The sequence below is a fragment of the Herpailurus yagouaroundi genome, unplaced genomic scaffold (assembly GCF_014898765.1).
Source record: "Herpailurus yagouaroundi ecotype Mexico unplaced genomic scaffold, PumYag 202, whole genome shotgun sequence".
In the NCBI taxonomy this organism is placed as follows: Eukaryota; Metazoa; Chordata; class Mammalia; order Carnivora; family Felidae; genus Herpailurus; species Herpailurus yagouaroundi.
Window position 1 is genome coordinate 7,494,635 of NW_024412433.1, and position 24,327 is coordinate 7,518,961.

At 60.1% G+C, this 24,327-nt stretch overlaps 3 protein-coding genes across 4 annotated transcripts in view; all 3 read right to left on the reverse strand.

Moving 5' to 3' along the window:
- Positions 1 to 1,602: 1,602 nt before the first annotated feature.
- CHRNG (cholinergic receptor nicotinic gamma subunit) lies at positions 1,603 to 7,311 on the reverse strand. The gene is made up of 12 exons (XM_040450673.1): positions 7,104 to 7,311; positions 6,764 to 6,903; positions 6,458 to 6,502; positions 6,187 to 6,296; positions 5,569 to 5,724; positions 4,667 to 4,764; positions 4,140 to 4,340; positions 3,845 to 3,959; positions 3,517 to 3,631; positions 2,552 to 2,768; positions 2,202 to 2,335; positions 1,603 to 1,927 (listed from the first exon to the last, which is right to left on the reverse strand). The coding sequence occupies exons 1-12, from the start codon at positions 7,156 to 7,158 to the stop codon at positions 1,754 to 1,756; spliced, it is 1,560 nt and encodes a 519-aa protein (XP_040306607.1). The 5' UTR covers positions 7,159 to 7,311; the 3' UTR covers positions 1,603 to 1,753.
- Positions 7,312 to 10,549: 3,238 nt separating this feature from the next.
- Positions 10,550 to 20,001, reverse strand: CHRND (cholinergic receptor nicotinic delta subunit). The gene is made up of 13 exons (XM_040450682.1): positions 19,503 to 20,001; positions 19,093 to 19,238; positions 18,605 to 18,649; positions 17,992 to 18,101; positions 17,730 to 17,885; positions 17,416 to 17,525; positions 16,305 to 16,505; positions 15,017 to 15,128; positions 14,779 to 14,893; positions 13,294 to 13,498; positions 13,084 to 13,202; positions 12,220 to 12,403; positions 10,550 to 10,974 (listed from the first exon to the last, which is right to left on the reverse strand). The coding sequence occupies exons 1-12, from the start codon at positions 19,552 to 19,554 to the stop codon at positions 12,221 to 12,223; spliced, it is 1,554 nt and encodes a 517-aa protein (XP_040306616.1). The 5' UTR covers positions 19,555 to 20,001; the 3' UTR covers positions 10,550 to 10,974; position 12,220.
- Positions 20,002 to 20,073: 72 nt separating this feature from the next.
- PRSS56 (serine protease 56) overlaps positions 20,074 to 24,327 on the reverse strand; it is a 6,417-nt gene continuing 2,163 nt past the window's right edge. The window contains exons 3-13 of one of the 2 annotated variants that reach the window (XM_040450680.1): positions 24,166 to 24,213; positions 23,878 to 24,067; positions 23,394 to 23,493; positions 23,146 to 23,305; positions 22,768 to 22,910; positions 22,142 to 22,304; positions 21,778 to 21,954; positions 21,527 to 21,691; positions 21,383 to 21,445; positions 20,909 to 21,015; positions 20,074 to 20,535 (exon numbers count right to left, since the gene is read on the reverse strand). In XM_040450680.1, the coding sequence (XP_040306614.1) occupies positions 20,320 to 20,535; positions 20,909 to 21,015; positions 21,383 to 21,445; positions 21,527 to 21,691; positions 21,778 to 21,954; positions 22,142 to 22,304; positions 22,768 to 22,910; positions 23,146 to 23,305; positions 23,394 to 23,493; positions 23,878 to 24,067; positions 24,166 to 24,213 (1,532 nt within the window). In that variant the 3' untranslated portion in view covers positions 20,074 to 20,319. The remainder of the gene's footprint in view (positions 20,536 to 20,908; positions 21,016 to 21,382; positions 21,446 to 21,526; positions 21,692 to 21,777; positions 21,955 to 22,141; positions 22,305 to 22,767; positions 22,911 to 23,145; positions 23,306 to 23,393; positions 23,494 to 23,877; positions 24,068 to 24,165; positions 24,214 to 24,327) is intronic. The other variant, XM_040450681.1, reaches the window with a different exon arrangement.

Genomic DNA, 24,327 nt, shown 5'->3' on the forward strand with positions numbered 1-24,327 from the left:
GCTGGGGCTTCGCGGTCCCTGCGGGCTGCGGGCCTCAGCGCTACCTGGGTTCCTGTCGCCCTCCTGCCCGCTTTCCCGGTGGCTCCAAGGAAACAGTTTCCGTCCGAGGGAGGGTCCCGACCCCCTCCCGCGGCGGCTGGGAAGAGGCAGAGCCGCGTCGCTGACTGTGCGGGCTCCGGACCGCCTGCTTCGTGCAAATCCCGACTCCACGCCCTGTGCCGGCTGCACCATCCTGGACTGTGTTTTAACTTCCCCTAGACTGTTTCCTCTTCTGTACTGTCCATACTGTATTACAGTACCTGCCTCTTCGTGTTGCCGTGTGGATCTGACGGGATAATCAGTGCCAGGCGCTAGACACAGCAACCCTCAATAAGTGTAGTATTTTTAATTTTGCTTACTTGTGCGAGGAGCTAAAGAGAACCACAGATGGGCCCACCATCATCAAATTGCCTCCAGGATCTAAGTCTCTGCTCCAAATACACAGGGGCAGCATGCACCTATACACTGGAGTTGATGGAATGAACCTGCTGGTGATTGAGCACCAAAGCCAGCCACCCTGTACTTGGGCACCCTGTACTTGGGAGAGGGGGGTTATTTCTGGGGTCCTCTCCCCTCCCCCAACAATGTCCCATGGTCAGGTCTTCATGTGGCATGTTCGCATTTTTGAATCACTTTGATCTGCACCTTTGATCCTCTGATGAGGGTAGATAGGAACTGAAATCTGTACCCATATTTACAGATGAAGTTGTTTCATCACAATCAGAACTCTGGCCGGAGCTGTACTCTCCAAAGCAGGGCCTTGCCTCTCTCCCAGGAAGCCCTCAGCTGGCCATCTTGTTTCCTAAGTGGGGCCAAGCGAGGCTGGTCAGGGTCTCCTTCCACAAGGCAAAGCCCAGAAGTTCCCTGTTACCTCCCAGCCTCTCTGCCTAGCTCTTCCTTGTCTTAACCAACCTTTGACACCAGCGCAAATGCCCTGGCCTTTGAGAAGAGAAGGAAGAGGGGTCTGTTTTCCAGGCCATGGAATGAATCTTCCTTGGAGTGTCTAAAACTGAGTTGGGAATTCTGGACTCCAAACTTTATTTGGCCACCAGTGTTCTGAGAAGCCCCTGTTACTCTGGGCCCCAATTTGCCCATCTGAAACATGGGGGGAGTAGTGACTTGCTTGTCCATGATGATGTGAAGAGCTCTTAACTCTGAAATCTTTGTGATCAATGATAAAAAATGCATATGGATGGAAAGGTCCCTGGTGCAGGTGAGTGTTGGGTACTCCTAGCACCCAGAAGACAGGGGAGGGAGATGCCAGTGGGAGCAGGCTACTGCCATTCTTTTGAGAGAACATTGCCTTCACATCTCTCTTGACTTCCTTCCTTTAGGAACCTGTGGGGAACTTGTAAAGAGGAAAGGGGGCCTAGGCCTAGAGGGATGGGACCTTGCCTAGCTGGGGACATTGTAAAAAACAGAGTCCTTGGGGCTTCAGAAATGATGGGAGTTGCTAATGCTTTGCTGAAGTGAGGGGATTGCCAGGACTAGGTAGCCAGTGCCACGCGGATGCTGATCCCAACAGCACACCCTGCCCACAGCCGTTCTCAACCACTCCAGGACTCCAGCTCGGTCTCTTTATTTCCCATGCTTTTCTCGGGGCCTGTTGGCTCACATGGCCATGAAGGGCACTTCCCAAAGAGCATGCTCATGATCTCAGCCACTGAAGAACACAGCCAATCAGACTCCACGTGGCTGGCGGCCGATGGTTGGCTCAGTCAGGCGAGGGCAGGTAGGAGCGGGGGTCTCCAGGGAACGGAAGAGGGGGCACCTGGTTGTAGTGGGCCATGAGGAAGATGCCAGCAGTGCCACAGACAAAAAGGGAGAGCATGGCCAGGAAGCAGACACGGTCCAGCACGCGGCCCACCAAGAACCACTCCTCGCTCCCCTGAGGGCGGGAGGCAGGTGTGGGATGACCGGCAGGAGCACCAAGCCTGCCCTGGATCACTGTGCCGTCCTTGGCCCGCCAGCAGGCCTCTTATTCTCCATTTCTTTGGGTCCCTCTCACCTACTTCCAGGCCTTAACCTGTGTTCTGCCATAGTCCCCTGGCACTGATGTCCCCATTCCACTTTTTCCTTCCCACTGCCCTGCCATGGCCACTCCACTCATCTTGCCCCCATCTTAAGTCCAAGTCCCTCACCGGGTACTCAGTTCCCCTTACACTGTCAAAGTGACTTTGCTGGTGGCGGGCAAGGGCAATGAGGTTGCAGGCTTCCACACAGGCCTGGATGGCCGGGGCGGCCTGCTTCAGGCTGCCACACAACTCTCGGCTCTGCCCTGGCTCCGGGCCTTTCTCTGTTGAGAGAGGGTAAGGTTTGGGAATCGAGTGGAGAAGAAATAGTCTGAGAAGGTAGCCTCTCCTGAGCGACCCTAGTGTCTCTCTCCCCAGCTGGACACTTACCAACACTCATCTGCTGTGTCCGGTGCCTTGGCCAACAGATAGCCCTCCCCGTCAGATAGCAGGCCAGAGTGAGCACTGGAGTGTCCCCAGTGTCATACCTCCTGCCTCACCTAGCTTCTCCAGCGCCGCCCTCACCAGCCCGTTGCGCTGCCGCTGCCGGAAGAGAAGTTCACTGCGAGGCAGGCAGAGAGCAACCTCTTCCCCAGCTGTGATTGACCATCCCGGAGAGGAGCCATTCTGCAGCCGGCGCCCCGTGTCTTGCACAGCCACTGGGACCAGTGGGCGAACGTGCATCCGCAACAGCTGGGGCAAGAGCCGCAGGAACACCTGGAGAGAGGATGTTCTGGGGCGCTTAGCTTAGTAGCCGGCAGACCTGGACGTGTGGGCAGCCAGGCTGGGCTTCAGAGCAAAGAGTGAAGGTTGGCATGGAGGGCTCAAGCTACCAGGGGTCCAGAGGCAGCACCTTAGGGACAGTGGCTTGACACTGGTACAGCTTGGCTGTTCTGTGCCAGGCGCTGAGCCTAGGTCCCCAAACCTGTGTGCAATTCGAATCACCAGGGTACTTGCTGCACAGCCTGCACGAGGCCACAGGCTGGCCCCACCCTTGCTGTTCCAGCCCCGGACGCCTGAGGCGGGCCTGGGAATCTGCATTTGCAACAAGCGTCCCAGCTGACTGCTGCAGGTGGGCTGCAGATGGCCTGGAGCCACCTGGGTAGAGCCAGATGGCCTGGGTAGAATCTTGCTTCTCCTTCCCAGCCATGCAACCTTGGGTGAGCTAATGAACCTCTCTGTGTCTCAGTTTCCTCATTTGTAAAACGGAGGTGGCACTAATACCCACCTCATAGGAGTTTTATGAAGATCAAATGAGTTAGTATGTATGATGCACCTGCCACAAAACAAGCACTCAGTATTATTATTAATCCATCTGGATTAGTCCACATGCTTCAAGATACACACAGGGCAGGTTTGTTGCTGAATGTGGCAGTTGAGTAGGAAAGGGCAAGGGGGTGGAGAGGAAGACGCATGTGAGTGGACTGGACTGGAGGATGCTGGAGTGGGCAGAGAGGGGCCTTGCCTTTCGGACCCTGCGGGCCATGGAGTGTGTGTGGGGGGACCGCAAAGACACGTTGAGCACGACCACGGCATTCACGACAATGAGGATGGTCACCACCAGGAGGAAGGTCAGGTACCTGCCAGGGTCAGGTAGGCGGGAGGTGGGGCTGGCCCGCTGGCACCGACTCCATCTCCAGACGCACCCCACCCTTAGCAGCTGATTCCCCCAGATCTCTTAGGGTGAGGGGTTGGCATTGAGGATGGGAGGGTGGGAGTGGCAGAAGGGTAGTGCCCCGAGTTCCAGGAAGGGGAGGGCGGGAGGGGGTGGTAGGCGTGAGGGCCAGCCTTACTTGCTGATAAGTGGCACTGCCTGGGAGGTCTCGGGCACCTTCTTGGCCACAAGGAAGAGGAAGACGGTCTGGGCCAGGAGCACGTTGATGGCGACTGTACACTTCTGGCCCCCCGCTGCCCGTAACCAAGAGACCCTCAGAGCAGATCTCAAGTTCCCTGCCATGGGGCTCCTCCCCCACCCCATTCCTGTCCCCGGGACAGGTGGTCTCGTGGGTGGTGCCACTCTGTGCCCTCCCAGCTAGCCCCTGTGCTGCTGGCCGGGGCCGTGGCTCCCCTCCCACGGGCTCCAGGTACCCTTGGCAGGAAGGAAGTAGATGAGAATGGCGACCGAGGAGATGAGCACACAGGGCGCGATGATGTTGATGATGTAGAAGAGGGGCTTGCGCTGGATGAGCAGGTAGAAGACCACCTTCTGGTGGCCCGCCTCCTCGGCGGGTGCCTCCACATCCAGCAGCATCTTGGCCGGCCGGTGCCGGATGGCCCACTCCCCGTTCTCTGTGGGCAGCGGGCCAGAGTGAGCACTGGGAGCACAGGCTGGGCAGATCCCCGCAGCCCCTGTGACCCGGCTGTGGGCGGCCAGCCGGGGCCCAAAGCAGTGCCACCGAGGGATGGAAGCAGCAAAGGGAGATTGGATATCTGATCCTCCTCCCACCAAAACCGGAGACATTATCATGGGGAAATCAGAACTCTGCTGGGTCTTTAAAAATCTAGTTTGTGTGGTTTAGTCTAGCCTTCATCTTGAGTTACACGGGAGGGGGTCTGAACCAAGCCTGGCCCTGCCCTGGAGGTCAGGTGCGGCTGGGGTCCTGGGAAGAGGTTACCCGTGAAGGCCTCAGGGTCGATGAAAATCCACTCTATGGTCTGACCATCTTCCTGGCTGAGCTGCAAATTGATCTCATTGGTGCTGTAGGTCTGGGACCTGGGAAGGGGGGACACATTTGAGGGCGTATAGATCCACCTACGAGGTCACGTACACAGTCATCTGGGGGCAACCGTGGGCGGTCTTGCCTCAAAAAGTACAGCTAGGAATTTCTGAGCCCTCCGCAGAGCCCTGGCCATGAGATGGGGGAAACAAAGGGAACCCGGGCTCCCTGGAGGTCAGGAGAGTTTCTGTTGAAGGGCCAGGAGGCTGCAGCTTAGTGCGCGTCACGGATGTTAAGAGCCCAAGGCCACTTTGTTCCTCCCTTCCACTGCCTCCAGGGCAGGAAGGGCCAATGGTTAGAACATAGAAAACACAGTCTGTACCTCTCAGGTCTGTTTGTTACGGAGGGTCTCCTTGTGAAAAGACTGCTTCTCTAAAGCATGGGAACCCACTCACACAGACCTCCTTCCCCCCATTTCTGGAAGAGGAAAGTGAGAGCGCCTCCACCTCTCCATGGGGAGTGGGGTGTAGCGTCTCGTGTGGGGTGGCGCTCGTGTGTGCATGCTGGTACCTCGCGGGCAGGTGTATGCCTTCTTGCCCACCCACCCCAGTCATTAACTCCTCCCTTGGGGCACAGGCAGGGAAACTGAGGCAGCGAAGGAGGATGAGTTTGGGGACTGCGGCTTAGCCGGGAGGGACGTGGGCACCTGCAGGTGTCTGGGCCTGAGACGGGCACAGAGGCCCCAGAGAGAGGGAGCCGCACCCCTGGCGAGAAGCCTCGCGTCCACCCCCCTCCCCAGCCAGGCTCCTCTTAGGGCAGCTCTCCAGGTCTGCACCCACACCCCCGGTACATGGCCTCACTGGAAGACGAGGGAGCAGTTCTGCCAGTCGAAGGGGAAGTAGGTGACGGAGACGGGGCAGGAGGAGCGGAAGATGGCGGGCGGCAGCCAGTAGACACACCCGTCAGGAGACACCAGCACGTTGCAGTAGAGGGCCACCTCGAACACGCCGTCCACGCTGCGCACAGGCCAGGCCCCGGGGCTGGGGGCTCACGTCCCCGGCGGCCCCGGCTCGGCCGAGTCCCACGCCCCAGGCCTGCCCGTGTCCTGCGTGGATGGGGCCTGGGGACGCCAGCCCCTCCCGGGCACAGGGTCCACTACCTCCCCGCTGCGCCCACCTCCAGGCCTCATCATCCCACCCCCTAATCACCACAGCTTCCATGGGAGCCGCCCTCACCCCCAGGTTGGAGGGAGGGCCGCAGCCCAGCAGACGACCGAGCCCAGAGGAGATGGAGTGAGCCAGGTCGAGAGTCAGGTCTGCTGGCCAGGCCCTACCCTAGGCAGCACCTGCCGCATCCAGTGTTTCCTGGCCCCAGAAAAGGGGGCCCGGTCTGCACCTTTCCCCAGAGCCCCCCTTGTCCTACCAGGCCCTGCCCTCGTATCGTTTTGTCCCCCCACCCCTACCCGCACTCCTCCTCACTTGTTCTCCAGCACGACATCCGGCCGCCACACCATGGTGGACGGCACCCTCAGCACCCACAGGCCTTCGTAGTCTTGCGGATCCCAGCGCAGGCGATAGTCACACCACTGCTGCAGGGCGAGTGGGGTTGCCAGACCCCTGCTCTCCGTGGAGTCACCCCCTCCCCAGAAGAGGCGGGGAGGGGGTGGGGGAAGACAGGCAGCTCCAAGGGCCTTGGGACCCCAGGGAGGGGGCCTGATCCAGGGTACAGGACTTCAGGGGGGCCTCTTACCATCTCTATCCACACATTGGTGGTGAGGGCCTCCTCTCGCTCATTCTGGGGGTTCAGAACAGAGGGTTGAGCCCCCATTGCTTGCCGTCTCTGGATGTTAGTCCCTACAGACCCCCATTGGACGCTACAGGACCCCAGCCTCTTGGGCATCCTTCACCGGAGTTTTCTAGCTCCCCAGCCTCTCCCCTGTGGCGTCCTTCCTCCTCCTGGCTGCTAGAGCCAGCCCCTTCCTCTCCCCAGCAGGTCCCGGGGGCCAGGTGCACTGGGCCTCCGCCTCCCCTGCCGTCCTACAAGCCTGTGGCTCACCAGGGAGATGAGGTTGGTGAGGGTGAGTTTCAGGCTGACGTTGACCACGTCCGAATCGCGCTCCGCGGGCCGCAGGTGGGGGTCGTAGTTGTGCATCAGGTCCGCGAGCAGACGCTCCTCCTGGTTCCGGCCCTGGGCTCCTGCAACGGACAGCAGTGAGCCCGGGTGCAGGGGTTTTGGGGCAGAAAGAGTTGGGGGGGGGTCACAAGAGGGTGTGATGTGGAGAGGTAGGGAACTAGAGGTGCAGGACAGGTTTCAGTAGCCCTCCAGACCCTCTATCCCCTGAGGCCTTGGATCTCTACTCCAGGCCTCCCCAGGCTCCTGAGCCCCTGGTCCACACCCAGACAGACAGCCAGCAGCGGCAGGAGGAGCGGCAGCCCCTGGCCCCTGTACATGGTGCCGCAGCTCTACAGTGCCGGCTGGGACAGCAGCTCTCCGGTTCAGGGTAGAGAGATGTGGCCTCCGGGTCTCATGTAACAGCCCATGCTCCCACCCCAGCCAGCCTGGCCAGGCCAGCTAGGCCCCACCAGCTGTCTGACCACAGCAGCGTCAGCTGTTCCAAGATGGACAAAATGCCAGGCTCGGGTTACCTGGGCTGGGGAGGAGACAGAGGGGCCCCATCTGCCCCAACAGAGATGGCTCAGCCTCCATCCCCGCTCTCTGACTCCGTTGGCCCAGCCCGTGTTCCTTCCATCTGGCGTGGCGGGGTGGGGCGACTGGAGACACAGCCTTGGACGGACAGGTGTGGGAGGGAGGCAGAGTGCGAGGAAGCGCCCCAAATTGGGCTCCCTCCTTTTGCTCCTTCCGGCGGGTCAGGATTTGGGGAGGTTTAGAGGGGCGTTTTGGACCTGAGCCATGACATGGGTGAGGACCATGAACCTGTCCCATTAGCCTAACATCTTCATGGGTTACTCCAATGGGCCAGGACACTGGGGACAAGCCTAAGAGGGAGATGCACTAGGTCCCCCAGGCTTGGATACCTTAATGCAAATTAGGGTGTTCTTCAGGGTCCTTCAGATAACTTGAACTTCAGGCAGTTCAGGGCCCTCCCAGGCTCTGAGGCACAGGACACAGGCCTGGTAAGCTTTGGAGGAAGGAGGGCTGAGGAGGGTCTGGAGCTTGGGGCTCTTGGGAACAGAACAGCCCCTGAATAGGGGCTCCTCGGTGTGGCCTCGGTATTTATTAAGTTATCCACAGACTAAGGGAGTCTCCAGCATGTGGCAGGCACAAGGCTAGGTGGGCTGCAGGGGACTCGCAGGGGACTGTGAGGAGGCAGGGATAAGCCTGAGCGGCTCATAGGACTCAGAGTTCAGTAAGGCAGGCAGTCAAGATCAAGGTTGCGGCCCCCGGAGAGTCAGATGAGGGGACCCAGAAGGGCCAGAAAACACACTCCATCGGCTTTGTAGTTTGAGGTCAGGGAAAGGGTGGGGCTGAGGCTAGTTTAGGAACAAGGGTCCCTGCTGCTGGCTGTGACCATGACCATGGGCTCAGGCCACCTGTCGTTTGACCATCTATTCTAAGCAGACAGGTCAGGACCTCCCAGCAAGTTTGCAAGACAAAGAACGCAGCTTCGACTAAGTGCTACCCACCCTTGGGCATCCTGGGGGACAGGGTGGTGGAGGCCTCTGAGGGCTGGAGGAAAAGTGCCACCTACCTCCTCCCCCACAAACAAATGAGGTCTCCAGCATTTCTCCACATTTCCAATGTGTCAGTACATTGGAAATCAGCCTGCTACTTTCAGTCCTTGGAGATCCGTGTGTGAGGTTGGCTCAGACCCCAGCCTCCATAGCCACAAATCCCTCCTGTCTGTCCTCACCGGGATTCTGGGGTCGGGGGGACAGTGGTGGTGGCACCTGCCTTCCCTGGTCATCTACTTGTGTCCTTGTGTTCAGTCCTGCTCTGGGCCCCACCCCTAAGCGGGTGTGTGCTTCTAGGTGTGTAGCCAGCCCCCTTTCCCTGGAGATTACAAAGCCAGGTGCCCCTTCTCCCCAGTTTGCCCTTTGGTCCTCCCCACATTCGGGTCCCTCACCCATTTTGCAGAGCAGAACCTCTTCCCCTCTCTGCTCCCCCTCCCCCGAGACCACACTTAGGCAAGACCATTCACGGCTCCTGCTAAGTGACGGACCACCTATTCACCACCTCCCAAACCCTCTGCCCCAGGCAGTGGTGGTCTGGCTGGTGCTCTGACATTTCCGACTTTCCCTTTCCCCTTCTCTACAAGTGTCGGGGAGGAAAAAGGAAGATTGTGGAGCGTGACTTCCCTCTGGTATGAATTATGCTGCCTCCCTACGTATGAAGAGATTTCAACTCCTGTTTTTTCACCTTCTCTCTGCTGTGGGAGAGAGGTAAGGTCTCTCTGGTGTTCTCAGGAGGGCGGGTCAGCTGAGGAGCTGGTGGTTTTGTCCTGAAGGGGCTAAAGGGGGGCAACTTTAAGAGAAAAATCTTCTGTAGACATCATTTGTGTCTAATAGCTACTCCCCCTTTGTCACCTTCTATTTTGGAGGCTGGAAGAGTGAAATGCCCAACTCCCAGTCTCCCTTGAGGAAGGGGTGGCCACGTGATAACATCTGGACCCAAGATGTTATCGTCTGTAGAAATCGGCTAAGGAGCTCCAGGAGAGAGCTTTTGCTTCCTGATAAAAGGGGTCAGGAATGTCTGGCCCGTTTCCTGCCTCGAACACAGATGAGAAGTGTGGATCTGCGGCAGTGAGCTTGTGAGCAGGGCGACAACATGAGGACAAAGCCAACACGCCAAGGAGGGGGGACGGGGCAGAAAGCACAGAGCCGGGGTCCCTGGGAGCTCTGTGGGACAGCCGAGCCAACGAGCCAACCACTGTCTCGTGAAGAGGAAGCCTTATTTCTTTGAACTGCAGTTCTTTGGGTTTCTGTTCCTTGAAGCCCAGCGCATCCCTAACAGATTCATCACTGTTTGAAGGAGGGTGAGTAGCCTTGCTGGCCTGGGGAGACTGTGTAGGGACACCCTTTGGTTTCACAGGAAGCTGGCCCCTTGTGGGCGTGACTTCCTGGGGAGGAAGGAGCTATATCACCTCTATCACTTCCATATCACCTATAAAGGGGACCGGTGCAGACAGCACCCTGGGGCTGCAGTGCTGGAGGAATGGGTGCCATTGGGGGTCCTCCTGTGACCCCAGGAAACTGGGCAAGGGGCACCCTTGGTCGGGCGTGGCATTTGGGGTGGTTTCTCCGGAAGGGTCGCTGCCACCTGAGCAGAGCCTGAACCGGGTTCACCTGGCGGTTGGCAACAGTGCCATCGTGTGGCAGAGGGAAGCAAGGACAGTGGCTGAGGGGTCTGGTTCAGGGCCTCTTGGGGCTCGGATGGGGTCCCTCCCGTAGAGGGCGATTCCAGGGAAGTCTCGGACTTCCTGCTCATCTGATGGGTGTAAGTCCAAGCCGCTTTCCCTACCCAGAGGGACAAAATTAAAGATTCGTACCTCGAACCTGTGCACGGTTCATATTGGAAGGCAGAAGTAACCAGGGTCAGTTTTGACGCTAGGTGGTTTGTCTTTTGTTCATTTCCTTTGACAGAAAAAAAAATCCCGCCTTATGTATACCTGGGCCAATGAGGTCACCAACTCCCTCTGAGGGAGACGGGTTGATCTGTGAAGACCTTCGGTGTGTCCGTCCAGGAGACGATTCGTTGGGCCCTCTGTGCTTGCTCCAGTCTGCCCACAGACTCCCTGTCAGCCTTGGATGTGGGAGACCACAGGCCCATCCCCTGTGACTCAGGCTCACAACTGAGGAATGAGTTAAATAACCACCCCTTACATTTGTAGGACACGTGTAAGTACCTTTATGCCCACTAGCAGATTCTGTTTTCACAGCCCCTCACAGACGGGACTTATGATACACACATTTTGCTGGCGAGAAACCAGCTAATAGATGAGGGTGGCTCACCCAAGGTCACCCCGCTGGTGTCACAAAGCACCCCAAAACTTTGTCTCTTAAAACAGCAAACATTTACTATCCCACACAGTTTCTGAGGGTCGGGAATCCAGGAGCAGCTTAGCTGGGTGGTTCTGGCTCAAGAACTGGCTGTGCCCAAGATGTTCACCAGGGTTGTGATCTCATCTGAAGGCCCAGCTGGGCTGGAGGATCCACTTCCAAGGTCACTCATGTGGCTGCAGGCAGAGAGCCTCAGTTCCTTGCCGGGTGGGCCTCTCCACAGGGCTGCTCACCATACCAGCTGCTTCCCCAGAGTGAGAGATCCAACTTTCAGTTGCTTTCAGCAAGAGTGATGGGGGTGGGGAGCAAAGGAGGTGCCACAGTGTCTTTTAGAGCCTGATCTCAGAGGTGCTGCACCGTCACTTCTGCCTCGTTCCGTTGGTCACACAGACCAAGCCTGGTTCAGTGTGGAGGGAGGCTACACAGGGTGTGGATACCAGGAGGTGGGGATCACTGGGGCTATCTTGGAGGTAGGCTCTCATGTCTCCCAGCCAGCACCTGCAGCCTCAGCCTTTGGCCCTTGGGACAGGATTGTTGGGGGCTTCTTTTGGGGTAGAGCTGCCAAATTTAGCAAATAAAAAGACAGGATTCCCAGTTAAGTTTGAATTTCAGATACACGATGACTAATTTTTTTGGTAAACGTATGTCCCGAATATTGCATGGAAGCCCTACTTTGGGGTGGAGAATAGGTGTCCAAGAGGGGACACGTCTTGGGGGAGGGCTGAGTTCTGGGGCTCTAGGATTGCGCATATGACCTGAGGTTGATAAGCTGACCTCTGGTCTTTGTGGGTGCTGAGCCCAACACTTCCGGGTGGAAGTGTCCTGGTCCTCGGCTTCCCTGAGGGACCGAGACAGCATCACCAAGGCAGAAAGGGCTAGGGAAGGCCATTTTGCAACTCTGGTGGCCCCACCCCTGCTGAAAGCCTCCTTCCTTAGGAGCCCTGGAGAGGGAGGTGTCCCCACCTCAGCTCCAGGTGGGGCTTCAGAAGCTGAAGACTGAGGGGCAGTTGAGAGGAGGGTGGCTAGGGAGCAGGGAAGTGAAGGCACAGGATCCCACCTGCTCTAGCCTCACCCGGGGGACGGGGAGGCAAGAAGCGGCCTCTGCCTTCTGATTCCTCCCAGAGGGGTCCTAAAAGGCTGGCCTGAGTGGCATCCTCCCTGGCCCCTGAGCCAGCCCCCTTCCCCCCCGCCAAATTGTCCTGCCCTGACCGCCAGCTGATGTCCACTCTCAGACCTCCTCGGCAGCTCCTGTCTTCAGCTACAGAGGACCGTGGTGGAGGAGTGGGGCATCTCTCTTCCTTCCTTAATCTCAGGAAAGCCCAGCTCTTCCGGCCCCAGCCCTGCAGAACCAGCTGGCCTCGAGTCTCAGGGCCAGAAGTTGGCCTTCCCAGGAAGGGCTTGTCCTCTCTCAGACATCCCTCTGTCCACATGACTACACCCGCCCCAAACCCGAAGCTGCCTGGGAGTTGGGCCGGCAGGGCAGAGCAGGCCTACCCTAGGTGAAGCGCTTATCTTCCTCATGGTAGGAGAAGGGGTCCCCGGGGAAGGGCTGAGGTGGGGGCTGGTTGTAGGCGCCCTGCAGGAAGATCCAGGCCGTGCCCACCACCATGATGGGCGTCACCACGAACAGGCAGAGTCGGTCCACTGTGCGGGCCACTCGGTTCCAGCAGTCCTTTTCCTGGGGGGCAGGGAGACGGAGACAGTGGGGGTGAGGAAGGGCCCCAAAGCACAGACCCACAGCCCAAGCTGGGGCCGGTGATGGAGGCATGGCCTCCGTGTATCTGCGGGGCTTGCCTCAGGCTTGCGGTGGATGGGATGTGCTGGTGTGTCCCCAGCAGGGCCCAGGCCCCCCTGAAGTCAAGGCCTCTGTCTGCCCCTCCACACCCCACTGGAGGGCTCCAGGGGCTGAAGAGGAGCTGGGGGTGCCTGGAGTCTCTCTCAGGGGGCTAAGGACAGTAAATCGTCCCCTCTCCTCCCTCTTCACCCCTCCCAGCTAGCCCCTACATGAACTGGAAAATGGTGCCCCTTTCTCAAGAGGGAAGTTTGAAAAGCTGTGTGATGCTGAGCAACCACCTAAGTCTGCCTTTGAAATGTCTGAGTATGTCTGGAATATCAGACTGGGGGTTGAGCGGGGACAGGAAATGGTTGGCAGCCCGGACAAAGAAGGGACCCTAAGGGAGCTGTGTTCCTGGCCCAGCGTGCTGTTCTGGGGTTCTAGGCAGGGGCTGTCCCTCCCAGGGCGCCTGGAGTCTGCACCCACTGTGAACTCCTTCATCTAGGTGGGTTCGTGTCTCACGTGGAACCGAGCCCCCTTAAGACAGGATACACCCGATGTGTGGCAGGCCTGTGGCTACTCACCTCATTGTAATTGTTTTGGTCCCTCATGTGGTTGACGATGAAGTTGGCCCCATCCACGGCTGGCTTCAGCTCACTGAAGAGCTCCTGCTGGGCTTGCTCAGAGCCTGCTGGGGGCCGGCCTGTGGATACCAGGCCAGAGGAGGGCATGAGGCCTGGCCCCGGCCCACCTCCCACGGACGGGCCAAAGTCCCAGGCCACACGGGGACCCACGTGCGGTGGTGAGGCGCCGGGCCAGCCCGTGCCGCTCCGACTGCTTCTCAAACATGAGGTCACTTCGGGACTTGAGCAAGAAGTACTCCTCAGCCTTGGAGATGTAGCCCAGGGAACTGCTTCTCCGGACGAGAGCCCCCGGGCTGGGCCCATCCTCTGCTGGGCGGGACATGTGTAGGAGTTTGGGCAGGGTCTCCAGGAAGAGCTGCGGCAGGTCAGGGGGGCACAGGAAAGCTATTTGACCGACATGGGTCACCTTCACACACCCAAGCGCCTGTGACCCTCTGCCCGGCTGCCCCAAAGTACTCCCGAGTCTGACGCTGTCATCCATTCTCCCGATCCCCCGCTGATGGACACTTAGGTTGCTTCCAACTCTCCCCATTACTAGCACAACTCATTTGTTGAAAATGAATTATATAGGAACAACAAAAAAGTAAGAAAAATGCCCCGACTGCTGAGCTCTCTTCTTCAAATGGTAAAGATCAAGCAAGTTGCTAAGGCACCTTCACATCCCAGAACAGCTAGTGGCCCTGCAGCGGCTGAGAGGCAAGGACAGCCCCCTCCTGGGTACGCTGCCCCCACATTCCTCACTTTTTTTGTTGTTAATTAAAAAATTTTTATTTTATTTTTGAGAGACAGACAGAGCATGAGCGAGGGACGGGCAAGAGACAGGGAGACACAGAATCCAAAGCAGGCTCCAGGCTCTGAGCTGTCAGCACAGAGCCCGACACGGGGCTCGAACCCACGGACCGTGAGATCATGACCTGAGCTGAAGTCAGCGCTCAACCGACTGAGCCACTCAGGCATCCCCCTCACCTTCTTTTTTTAAATCAGGGTGTAGGGGCTCCTGGGTGGTTCAGTCGGTTAAGCGTCCAACTTCAGCTCAGGTCATGATCACATGGTCCGTGAGTTTGAGCCCCGTGTCGGGCTCTGTGCTGACCGCTCAGAGCCTGGAGCCTGCTTCAGATTCTGTGTCTCCCTCTCTCTCTGACCCTTCCCCATTCATGCTCTCTCTCTGTCTCAAAAATAAATAAACATTAAAAAAATTAAAAAAAAAATAATCAGGGTGTAACACATCCAGCAGACTGAGCAAATCTTAAGTGTAGAGCCAGATGGAGTTTTACAGATGCATTCAACTGCGTAAACGCCACACAGGTGAGATATCAACCCAACACCGTCCCAAGGGTTCCCTCGTGGCTCCTGCCGTCACTTCCTACCCACCCCCGGGGGTAACCACCATCCTGATTTCTATCACTGACGTCTGGCTGTTGCCTGACCTTGAACTTTCGGGAGAGAAAACTGTGCGGCCTGTGCTCTTTAGTGTCCGGCTCCTTCCAAGCCCCCGTGTGCTAGGAGAGCCGTCCACGCTGCGTGGGTGGCAGCACGTGGCGCTTCTGCACGGCTGGGTGGCACTCCCCTGTGTGAGCACGTTCTCCTGGAGAGGGACGGCCAGACAACCTCCAGTGTTTGGCCTAGGCCCCTCACCTTCTTGATCCCCTCAGACAGCACGTGGGTGCTGGGTGTGCGAAAGTGGATGTTGAGCACGATGACACAGATCACCACGACCATGGTCACCAGCACCATGCCGAAGAGTAGGAACCTGTAGGCACACTCAGCCTGGAGCCCACGGGGCAGGGCGAGGCGTGCTGGGGGTGTTGGGGCGGGGGAGGGCGAGGGGTAGGGCGGGGTGGGTGAAGCGTGGCGTGGCATAGCCGTCACTCACTTGCCGATGAGGGGGATGGCCATGGACGTGGCGGGCAGCCGCTTGGAGATGAGCAGCAGGAAGACCGATTGGGCCAGGAGCACCGAGATGGCCATCGACGTCTTCTCGCCACCTGGGGGAGCCCGGACTTAGCTGCTACCTCTGGTCTTGACCCCAGCGGGTCCCACTGTGGCCCCCTCACCACCATTCGCGATGCCATGGTACCTTGATCGACATCATGGGCTTTGGAGCTAGGGCACCTAGCTCTTCCACTTACTGGCTGGGTGACCTTCGGCAAGTAGCCTAACCTCTCTGTGCCTCAGTTGTCTCAACTGTTAAATGTCGTGAGGACAAAGTGAGAGAGCGTGAAACGCTCCTCACTCTGCCAGGCGCTGGGCAAGTGCTCAGCGAACACCGGCTATCACTGTTGGCCAGCTCCCTGCCATGCAGCCCTCCCCAAATCACAGATCTGTGTGTCCCACCCTGTACAGAAAGCTCCGGGACATCCTCATAGCACCAATGATACCCTAACTCCTAGTCCTCCACTCAGAGACCCCAGCCGGGCGCTGCCCAGCTCTTCCCACATGAGGTCCTGAGCATGTGGTACCGTGGCCACTGTGGTCACAGGTCCCCAGCCCTGCCCCAGGGCCCCTTCTCTATCTGCCGGGTGCCCACCAACCCACCTCCAGCTCAAGCAGTGCCTCTTCCAGGAAAGCTTCCCCCATTTTACTGCCCCTCAGCCTGTGCTCCTAGTTCTGTGGCTTCTACAGTCTCTGCCAGCAGCAGAGGCTAGATTGCGTTTGTCCCTGGGGCTCACTGTGCCTTGCTTACAGTAAGCATTTGAAACGATTCCGAAACCAAGCAAGCAAAGATTACACATGTCCTTCTAGAACCAGGTGAGTGTAGATTGCACGCTTCCATGCCTGGCTTCCTGGAGATCCCGTTTTCCACCCACTCGTTCAAAGGACGGCCTTCTGTGTGTCAGGCCCATGGTCACACGTGGTGGCCAGGACAGACCTGTTTCTGTTCAGAGAGATGCTCTAGGGGTTCTCCCTAGGGTCCTGGGGAGGCCTGCTGTGAGCAGCAGAAGCAGGGTCCAAGGGGGACTGTCCATTTGGGGATATCAGACACGGTCACAAAACCCTCCCCTTGGCTGGCCACCCCCCCCCCCCATGCCTGGACCCTGGGCAGGGAGCCCCGGGAGTGGTGACCCCGTTGTGGCTCCTGGAGGAGGTGAGGGGAGGGCTGGGGAGGCCCATGCGCAGATGCCCTTGGGGACAGGGAGGGGCTGGGGCAGGCTCAGGCTCACTGTCAGCCGGCAGGTAGAAGACCAGGTTGATCATGAAGGAGATGAGCACGCAGGGCACCAGGATGTTGATGATGTAGAAGAGGGGCTTGCGGCGGATGATGAGGTAGAAGGTGACGTCCTGGTGGCCGGGACTGTCCAGCGGGACACTGGGGTCCACGTTGATCCTGGCTGGCCGGTGCACTATCTCCCACTCCCCGTTCTCTGAGGAGGGCAGGAGGACACCTCAGTGTCAGGCCAGGCAAGGGGGCCGGTTGGGGGGGCGGCGGGGAAGGACGGGGGTGGGGTGGGGTGGGGGGGCTGGGTGGAGTGAGCCAGCCCGAGGGCGCGCGCAGAGGAGGGTTTAGGTTCTGATGGTGGGCGTCTTTCCCTGGGGCTTGGGAAGGAGGTTTCAATCTGCAAGGGGGAAATTCTGCCTTGGGAGTGTGGGGTTTTTTTTGTTTTGAAAATATAGAAGCTGAGGCTGTGTGTGGTTCAAACAAGGAGTCTTAGAGATAATGACGTGGTGAGAGTAAGACCAATGCCCCCGCCCCCAAACCCTGGTGATGTAGCCGCCTTGGGACCGGTGTGACATAGGTTTTCTCTGATGAACAGGGGTGTGTGGTGGGGGCCCCATAGAAGACCTGAGCCCGGTCATAGATAGGAGAGTGGGGCGTTGGCAGGGGGCAGCATACACAACATTAGGATCGGTGGCTAAAGCCGCAACCACACCTCTGGGCTTCCTGGGAACAGAAGACTAACTACCCCCCTCATTTGTCAGTTACATCCATCCCTAGGGACCCTGTCCAGACCCAGGAGGGTCTTCTGGCCCGGGGCAGAGGAAGGGTGGGGCCAGTGTCTGTCTCTGCCTTTGGGACATGATCCCCTCCTGGGGATTTCTTTCCTTTCAATGTGCTAGATTTGCGTCGCTAAGTACGTCTGCGTGTGTTTCTCTGTGGGTTGGTATGTGTCTGTGCATCTGGGTCTCCCCGCCCGTCAGTGTGCCTGTATGTCCACGTTCCAGGTGTACACGTGTGTGCCTACGTGCATCTCTGGCGGGGAGGTGTTGGTGCGACCGTACCCACGGGTGTGCGTCTGAGGGGCCTGCCCACCCACCAGCTGCTACTCTCAGCACCTGTGAAACCCTCAGGGTCGATGATGATCCACTCCACGGGATAGGAGCGGCCCTCTTTCTCCTCCTGCTTCAGACTCAGGGTGATCTCCTTGGCCGTGTACTTGAGTGAACTGGGGAGGGCAGCGGGGAGAGGGTGGTCCTCAGCCACTGGCTGCGGCCACTGAGGGCGGAAAGGCCAGTACGGGAGGTTCACGGTCAGAGGCGCCCTTGTGGGTCTGGGGGAGCTCTAATCAGGACTGAGGGTGCCTCGAGCACCTCTCTCAGCCCCTGGCAGGGTGCCCGGGGGTGAGGGCTGCCTGGAGAAGTGGGTGCACCTGAACTTGAGGGAGCAGTTCTGCCAGTCAAAGGGGAAGTAGGTGACGGAGATGGGGCAGGAGGAGCGGAAGATGGCGGGCGGCAGCCAGTACACGTAGCCCGAAGGGTAGACGAGCACGTTGCAGGCGTAGGAAATCTGGAAGGAGCCGTCGTTGCTGAGGGACAAGGACAGAGGCCACCATGAATGCCAGCCAGCTGGGAGCTGGCAGAGTTGGGGGAGGCGGAGGGTCGAGGGGATGCCAGGGAGGGTTGTGGCTCAACTTGTTCTCCAGCACAATCTCTGGGAGCCACAGCATGTCAGGGGGCAGGCGCAGGACACTGATATTTCCAAATTCTTCAGCATCCCACTGCAGCCGGGGGTCCGTCCAGCCCTGGAACCCGAAAGGTATGTCAGCAGTCGGCTCTGCTGTTGTCCAGGCTCCCCCTGCTCTCCTCACTTCCCTGGGGGAACACTGGACAGGGTCTGGGAACCGTGACAAAAGAAGTTTGGGGGAGGTGGGTGCAGAGTTAGGACTCAGGTCCGTCACGTACAGCTGTGTAGAATGTACACTGCACAACAAAGGGAGCATACTTCATTGTGGACACAGAAGACTTACGTCTATATTACGAACTTCTGATGGATGGCAGAAGAGTGTTTTCTAATAAAATCAGAATACCGTGACAACCTTCCCATAGGTAAAGAATCCCAATTCACCAGAAGTCTCCATCTGAGCTTGTGGCTGTACAAGGTGGTGGGAAGGGCAGCTGGGCCTGTGGGTAGGAGCCAGCTCCTCCTGGAGGCCAGGAGGATCCCCTCCTGGAGATCCCTAAGCAGAAGGAAGCATGGGCCCTACACCCTCACCCCCCCCGGCTGTGAGTGGGGTCGTCTCCTTACGTGCTCAATCCACACGTTAGTGGTGAGGGTCTCCTCAACTTCTTTCTGTAATCACACGAGAGCACTGTCCCCTAGGGCCCGCACTGCTCACCTGCACACATTCACCAGGCAGCTACTTCCTGCCACCCCCCGGAGGAAACCACGGCAATTGGCCTGACCAGACTCCTGGCCCAAGCACGCACAGTCAGGAGGGGCTGGGCAGACCAAGGAGCAGGGAGGGGACACCCCTGAAGTGTGTCATGGGTCTGATATGGGGCACACCCCAGAGCTGAAGCTGGAGGGGAAGGGGCATCGGCTCGAGGCCTGTGGGCAGCAGTGAACCTGGAGAATGCTGGAGCATGCTTCCCCGGGAGAGGAGCTACCACAGGAGCTACCAGGCTGGGACCTTGAGCTTCCTCCGTGGCCATCCCAGTCCAGGAGACAGCCAGGCCTCCAGGAAGCTGTCCCCGCCCTCAGGTCCCCAGCCCAGCCACAGAGGGGCCTCTCACCAGAGAGATGAGATTGGAGAGTGTGAGGGCCAGCGAGACCTCCACGCTCTCATCTTTGTGAGCCACAGGCCGGAGCTCCTTGTTGTAGCCCTTCTTTTCAAACAGGTGCCGAATCAGCCGCTCCTCCTCGTTCAGGCCCCAGCTGCCTGGAGAGGGACAGGAAGAGGGATGGGGTGCTGGGAGGGGGGACCGGGAAGGGGGCTGCCGTGAAATCCTGCCAGGCCATGGGGCTGGGCTGAGCTGGGGGGATCCAACCACTCCCCAGGAAGGGGTCCTGGCGGTCAACCCCCTCCAGAGTTGGGGTGGGAGCTGGGCCTGATGCAGGGGAGGAGTAGGAGGGGACCACGCAGCAGGGACCCTGCGTGCAAGTCCTGAGGGACCCTTCAGGGCAGGGTGATGCCCACTCTTACCACACATGACCAGGGCAGCCAGCAGCCCCAGCGTTAACACCGGCCCCTCCATCCTGTCCCTCTGACTAGGTCTTGTGGTGGCCCCTCCAGTCTACAGGGCTGGGGAATGTGGGTGGGTAGGAGAGGGGACAGGTGCTGGGTTGGGGGGGGGGGAGTGTGAAGGGAAGAGGCGGCCGGAAACGCAATCTGACACCTCTGGGCATGACTGCTGGGTAGAAAACCCAAGGCAGGTGACAAGGGGGTGGGGACAAGAACTGGCTGCTGGGCGGGAGCCCAAGGACATGAGGCAAAGATCCCAGGCTGGAATTCTCTGCAATTAGCGGTAGGGCTGGGGGCTGGGTAGGGGCCCTGGACACTGGGGGCAGTGCTGGTCAGTCATGCCTAGGGGAGTGGTGACACTCAGCTGTGGCTGTTTCTTGGGGGGGGGTGGGCAGACAGTATGCTGAGCTGGGGGCTTAGCAGCCTCTCTCCAGTGTCTTTGTGACCTCCGCCAACTGCTTCTGGAGGCAGGGCCAGACAGGGCCTAACGTCCACCCATCCAGTTCCCAAGAAAGCTCCAGAGTCATCTGTGTAGGTCATAAATAACGTTTATTGAAGCAGCTGTGATTTTCCGATGGCACATCTGGGAAGACACACGGAAAGACACACGGACCCAGGTCCCCCGCCCCCCACACCCAGCCAACTGTGGCTGTGACAGTTTGTCATCATAGGAGCCCCTGGGAGCAGTAGGTCCTGACGGGGGGGTTAGGGGTCCAGATGTGGTTCATGGCCCCCGGGCCGAAGGAATCTGAGGGCTCGGTGGGTGGTGCCCCCCACTCTACCTTGCACCCATCTGGGGTCCCTCTGCCTCTGCCAGGGTGGCCAAGCGGAAGGCCTGCAGGGCCTGCACCAGTAACCGGGGAAGGCTACGGGCCATCGTGGCTGGCTCCAGGCCCACCAGGCCACCAAAGACCACATGCTGGCCCCCCAAGCCTGCCCGCACCCAGGCTCGGAAGAGGCCGGTCAGTGTCTTGGAGCCCAGATCTGCCAGGACCTGCAGAAGGAGAATCGGGGCTCACAACCTCACTGGGTCTCCCCCCTTGTGGCCCCCAGAAACTCTCACCCAGATCCATTCCCCTCCGTAGCCCCCGATCCTGCACACTTCTGCTCACTTGGACCCCCCCCACGACCCTTCCACTCACACCTTTCCCTCACAAGTTCCCATCCACCCCACCTAGCACCCAGCTTACACACAGCTGCCCTCCCCACCCTTTTCTCCCAAGACACTCCTGCCTCCACTGCAAGCTGCTGGCAGGTCCTCCCTCTTGCTGTGGAGGGTGCCCTTTCTGTCCCCCCTACCTACTAGGGCTGACCCAGGTCGGCTTCTGAGGCCACTGTGAGCGAATGTGGGAAGCCTGAGGACCTACCTCATGGAAGTCCATGGCCAAGTGCTCTGATGGGACCTGTAGGATCCAGGCATGGGTGCCTTGAAGGGTGGCCAACTTCTGTTGCAGCGTCTCCAACCCAGGGCAGCCTGAAGGAAGGGGAGAGGTCCCGGGAATAACAGAAGACTGACACCAGCAAGGAGCTGGGAGAGGGATTCCCACCAGGACCCCAGAATGGCCTCCCAGTGGGCAGATTTCTTCTCATGCTACACACGGGGAAAACTGAGGTTCAGCAAATGGTCTCTGCTGACCCTGGGGGCGGCCCAAAGCCACAAGTGCCCCCAAAGAGTCATCCTCCCTGCTGCAGGGGGAGGGGTCGGGTGGGGAGAGCTAGTCTGCTGGTTGCCCCATGGGTGGGTAACCGCTTCCCAGAGCGGACCTTGGGAGAATCCCCGCAGGGTTGGCCGCCCTTGGCCTGCTACTCTCCCTGCAAAGGCCGGCAGGGGGCGCCCTTACCGTTCCCTTCCTTGCGCTGCTCTGGTCTCCGCTTCGGGAACCGCGCGCCTGCAGCCCGCGATCCTGGGGAGACGCGGGGTTAGGGGATCACCTCCGCCGCGCGGAGTCGGCGTGCGGGGGCTGGAATATGAAGGCACGGGGTACCTGGGTGTAGCCGCTGCTCGCGGGCAGGGTGCCTGGGAGGCTCTAGGAGCGACAGAGCGGAGCGAGCCAGGGCTGGGGCCAGACGCCGCATCCCTGGGCTCGGGCCGAGCAGGTCCTGAGCGCCCCGCAGCAGGCCCAGGAGGGTGTGCGCCAGCGAGCGCAGCTCTGCGGGCAGGACAAGCGTCCGGGCGGAGGTCAGACGTGGGCCAGGTCCCCTGCCCTCCCGGCCCGGCCCTGGGAACTGGACTGACCGCATCGCCTCCGGCGCTGCAGGCACTGCTGTTGCGCCAGACGCGCACAGGCGACCGCGGGCCCGGAGCACAGGCGGGAGTAGAAGGCGCACGGCGGGGCGGCGTCTGCCTGCGGCTCCGCGGGCGGGTCCCAGGCCAGAAGCTCCCGGCAGCTGGGTTCCCGGCTGGAGGGGATTGCTACAGGGGTCGACGGGGACCATCTCAGCCCTGGCTTTGGGGCCTAGCTTCCGCAGCCCTCCCCTGAAGGGAGACAGGCTTTCTTGACGCCCCAAGGGGCTGGGGGGCGGGCGGGGTGAAGATGGGCTTGTTCCAGGGCTGTTAGCGGGACACTTCGGGGAGGGGGGAATAGGAATGGGGCGCTCACCGCTCATCTGCTCCTGGAGCCAGTCCTTGAACACGGCCACTCGAGTGTAGACTCCGGGCTTCCCTGGCTCTCCGCATCCGTCCCCCCAGGAGGTGACCCCGTACAGAACCTCCTTGGGGCGGGGGCCAGGCTCAGAACATGTCAGGGGGCCTCCGGAGTCACCCTGCGGGACCCGAGTCAAAAGAGAGGGTACTACATTGACCTGCCCCCTCCTATGCCAGCTTTACACTTGGCAGGCGGCTTTGAATTCTCCTGGGGTTACTTCTTGTACCCATTAAAAAATTTTTTTTTCAACATTTATTTATTTTTGGGACAGAGAGACAGAGCATGAACGGGGGAGGGGCAGAGAGAGAGGGAGACACAGAATTGGAAACAGGCTCCAGGCTCTGAGCCATCAGCCCAGAGCCCGACGCGGGGCTCGAACTCACAGAGCGTGAGATCGTGACCTGGCTGAAGTCGGACACTTAACCGACTGCGCCACCCAGGCGCCCCTGTACCCATTTTAGCAATGAGAACATAGAGGCTCAGACAAGTTGAATGACAGCCTGACTGTGGAAGGAAAGAGGCTGTTCTTTCCCTGGGGAACCAGGACCCTCCGGCACCCTCCAGTCAATCAGGGCTCATACCTGGCATGAGTCGATGCCCCCGGCCAGGTAGCCGGCACAGAGCATGCTGCTGGGGTGCAGCTCGGGCCCCAAGGCCCTTTTGCAGGTGTCAGCACTGAGCAGGGGCACTCGGGCCTCCCTGACCGCCTCAGCCTCAGGCCCGTCTACAGGGAAATGGTGGAGGGGGCTCAGGCCTTCAGGGCAGGAGTGTCGCTTCCCGGGGGGCCCTCCCCCGCCCTGCCCTCCTTGATTCCTACCCCCCTGCAAGACCAGGCAGCATTTTGCGAAGCAAGGAAGTCAGATTCGCTACACCCCCGGCCTTCCCAAACTCCATCACCCCAGCACCCCATTCTTCCCACTCACACTCGCGCCTCACCCAGGCCCGGGCCTGCCCCATACCTTCGAAGAGGGCCCCCCAGCCCGCGATGGCGCAAGCCGTGCCGGCTGGGGGCTCCCGGGGCCCCTGGGGCAGGCACACAGGGCGCACGGCCCCTGCCCAGCTCACCGGCGTCCACAGCTGCACGAGGGCCAGGTCGTTGTGGAAGGTCCGCGGGTCAAACTGCGGAGGGGGTGACGGCGCAATATCAATGAAGCGTGGGGTGGGGGTGCCGTTCCCGACTCCGAGAGCCTGGGAACTGTCCTCTCACCTTGGGGTGGGGCAAGATGCGGTTCACCGGCACCTCCTCCGCTTGCTCCCCCCGGGGGCCCTCGGCCAGCGTCACCGTCCACAGAAGCTCGTTCTGGGCGCTGCGGGGAGAGCGGCGGGTGATACGCAGGACAAGGGTGCAGCGGGTCCCTTGGAGACCCTGCCCTGCGCCCACAGGCACCACCCAGCAAGCCCGCACGCCGGGTTCTTTCTCCGCTGTTACTCGCGGGGCAGGGAGGGTGGGCCAGGGCGAGGCGGCGGTCCCCAGGAGGCCCCCCGAGCCGGGCGGGTGGTCCCCTGATAGCTGCTCCCTGGCTGGGCGGCGTGGGCGCCTCGAGGCCCCGCAGCTGGGCAGGGCGGTGGCCGCCGCCAGGGGGCGGCAGAGACCGGCCCTCGCACGTGTCGCCCGCCCGACGACCCCGGAAGGAAGCATTGGACCAAGCCTTAGGGATCTGGGCTGGTCAGGGGCCTGGGGCCCAACGTACCCCGCGAAGCAGTGCGCCGCGGTGAGTACCCAGGACGCCGCCACCAGGACGCCGCCGCACAGAGGCTGCCCCCCGACTTGCAGCCTCACCAGCCAGGGCCAGGCCCCCGGGGGCGCAGCGCTACCTCCGACAATGCGGCCGTGGGCACGCGTCACGTTGACAGTGCTCGGGCGCCGCTCGCCACACGGCCCTAGAAAGGTGACAAGTCCTTGCCACCCTGACCCTTGAGGCTCCTCCAGGGTTCACCCTGCCCTCAGCCCTAGCCCCCTCGAGCCCTTTCAGCCTTACCTGGGGCGGCTGGATCCTGCGCCTGTGGCCTAGGACGCCCAGGTCCTGCTGAGACACAGACCTTTGAGCCTCACTGCTACCCTCCCACCTTCCTGCACCCCCGGCAGAGCCTGGGCCCTCTCCCTGCGCTGCCGCTCCCCTTCTGTTACTCCACCTCCCCTC

Bases quoted from the DNA above. Each gene is read 5' to 3' on its own strand.
- CHRNG (XM_040450673.1), bottom strand. From the start codon at position 7,158: ATGTACAGGGGCCAGGGGCTGCCGCTCCTCCTGCCGCTGCTGGCTGTC. The intron at 6,904-7,103 runs GTGTGGACCAGG...TGTCCGTTGCAG, and splicing joins GCTGCTGGCTGTCTGTCTGG to GAGCCCAGGGCCGGAACCAG. The intron at 2,769-3,516 runs GCAAGGCCCCTC...TCCTCTCTCCAG, and splicing joins TGGCCCGCAGGGTCCGAAAG to GTGTTCCTGCGGCTCTTGCC.
- CHRND (XM_040450682.1), bottom strand. From the start codon at position 19,554: ATGGAGGGGCCGGTGTTAACGCTGGGGCTGCTGGCTGCCCTGGTCATG. The intron at 17,886-17,991 runs GTTGAGCCACAA...CTTGTCCCTCAG, and splicing joins GAGATTGTGCTGGAGAACAA to CAACGACGGCTCCTTCCAGA. The intron at 13,203-13,293 runs GTGGGTCCCCGT...TGGTATCCACAG, and splicing joins CCGGCGCCTCACCACCGCAC to GCCGGCCCCCAGCAGGCTCT.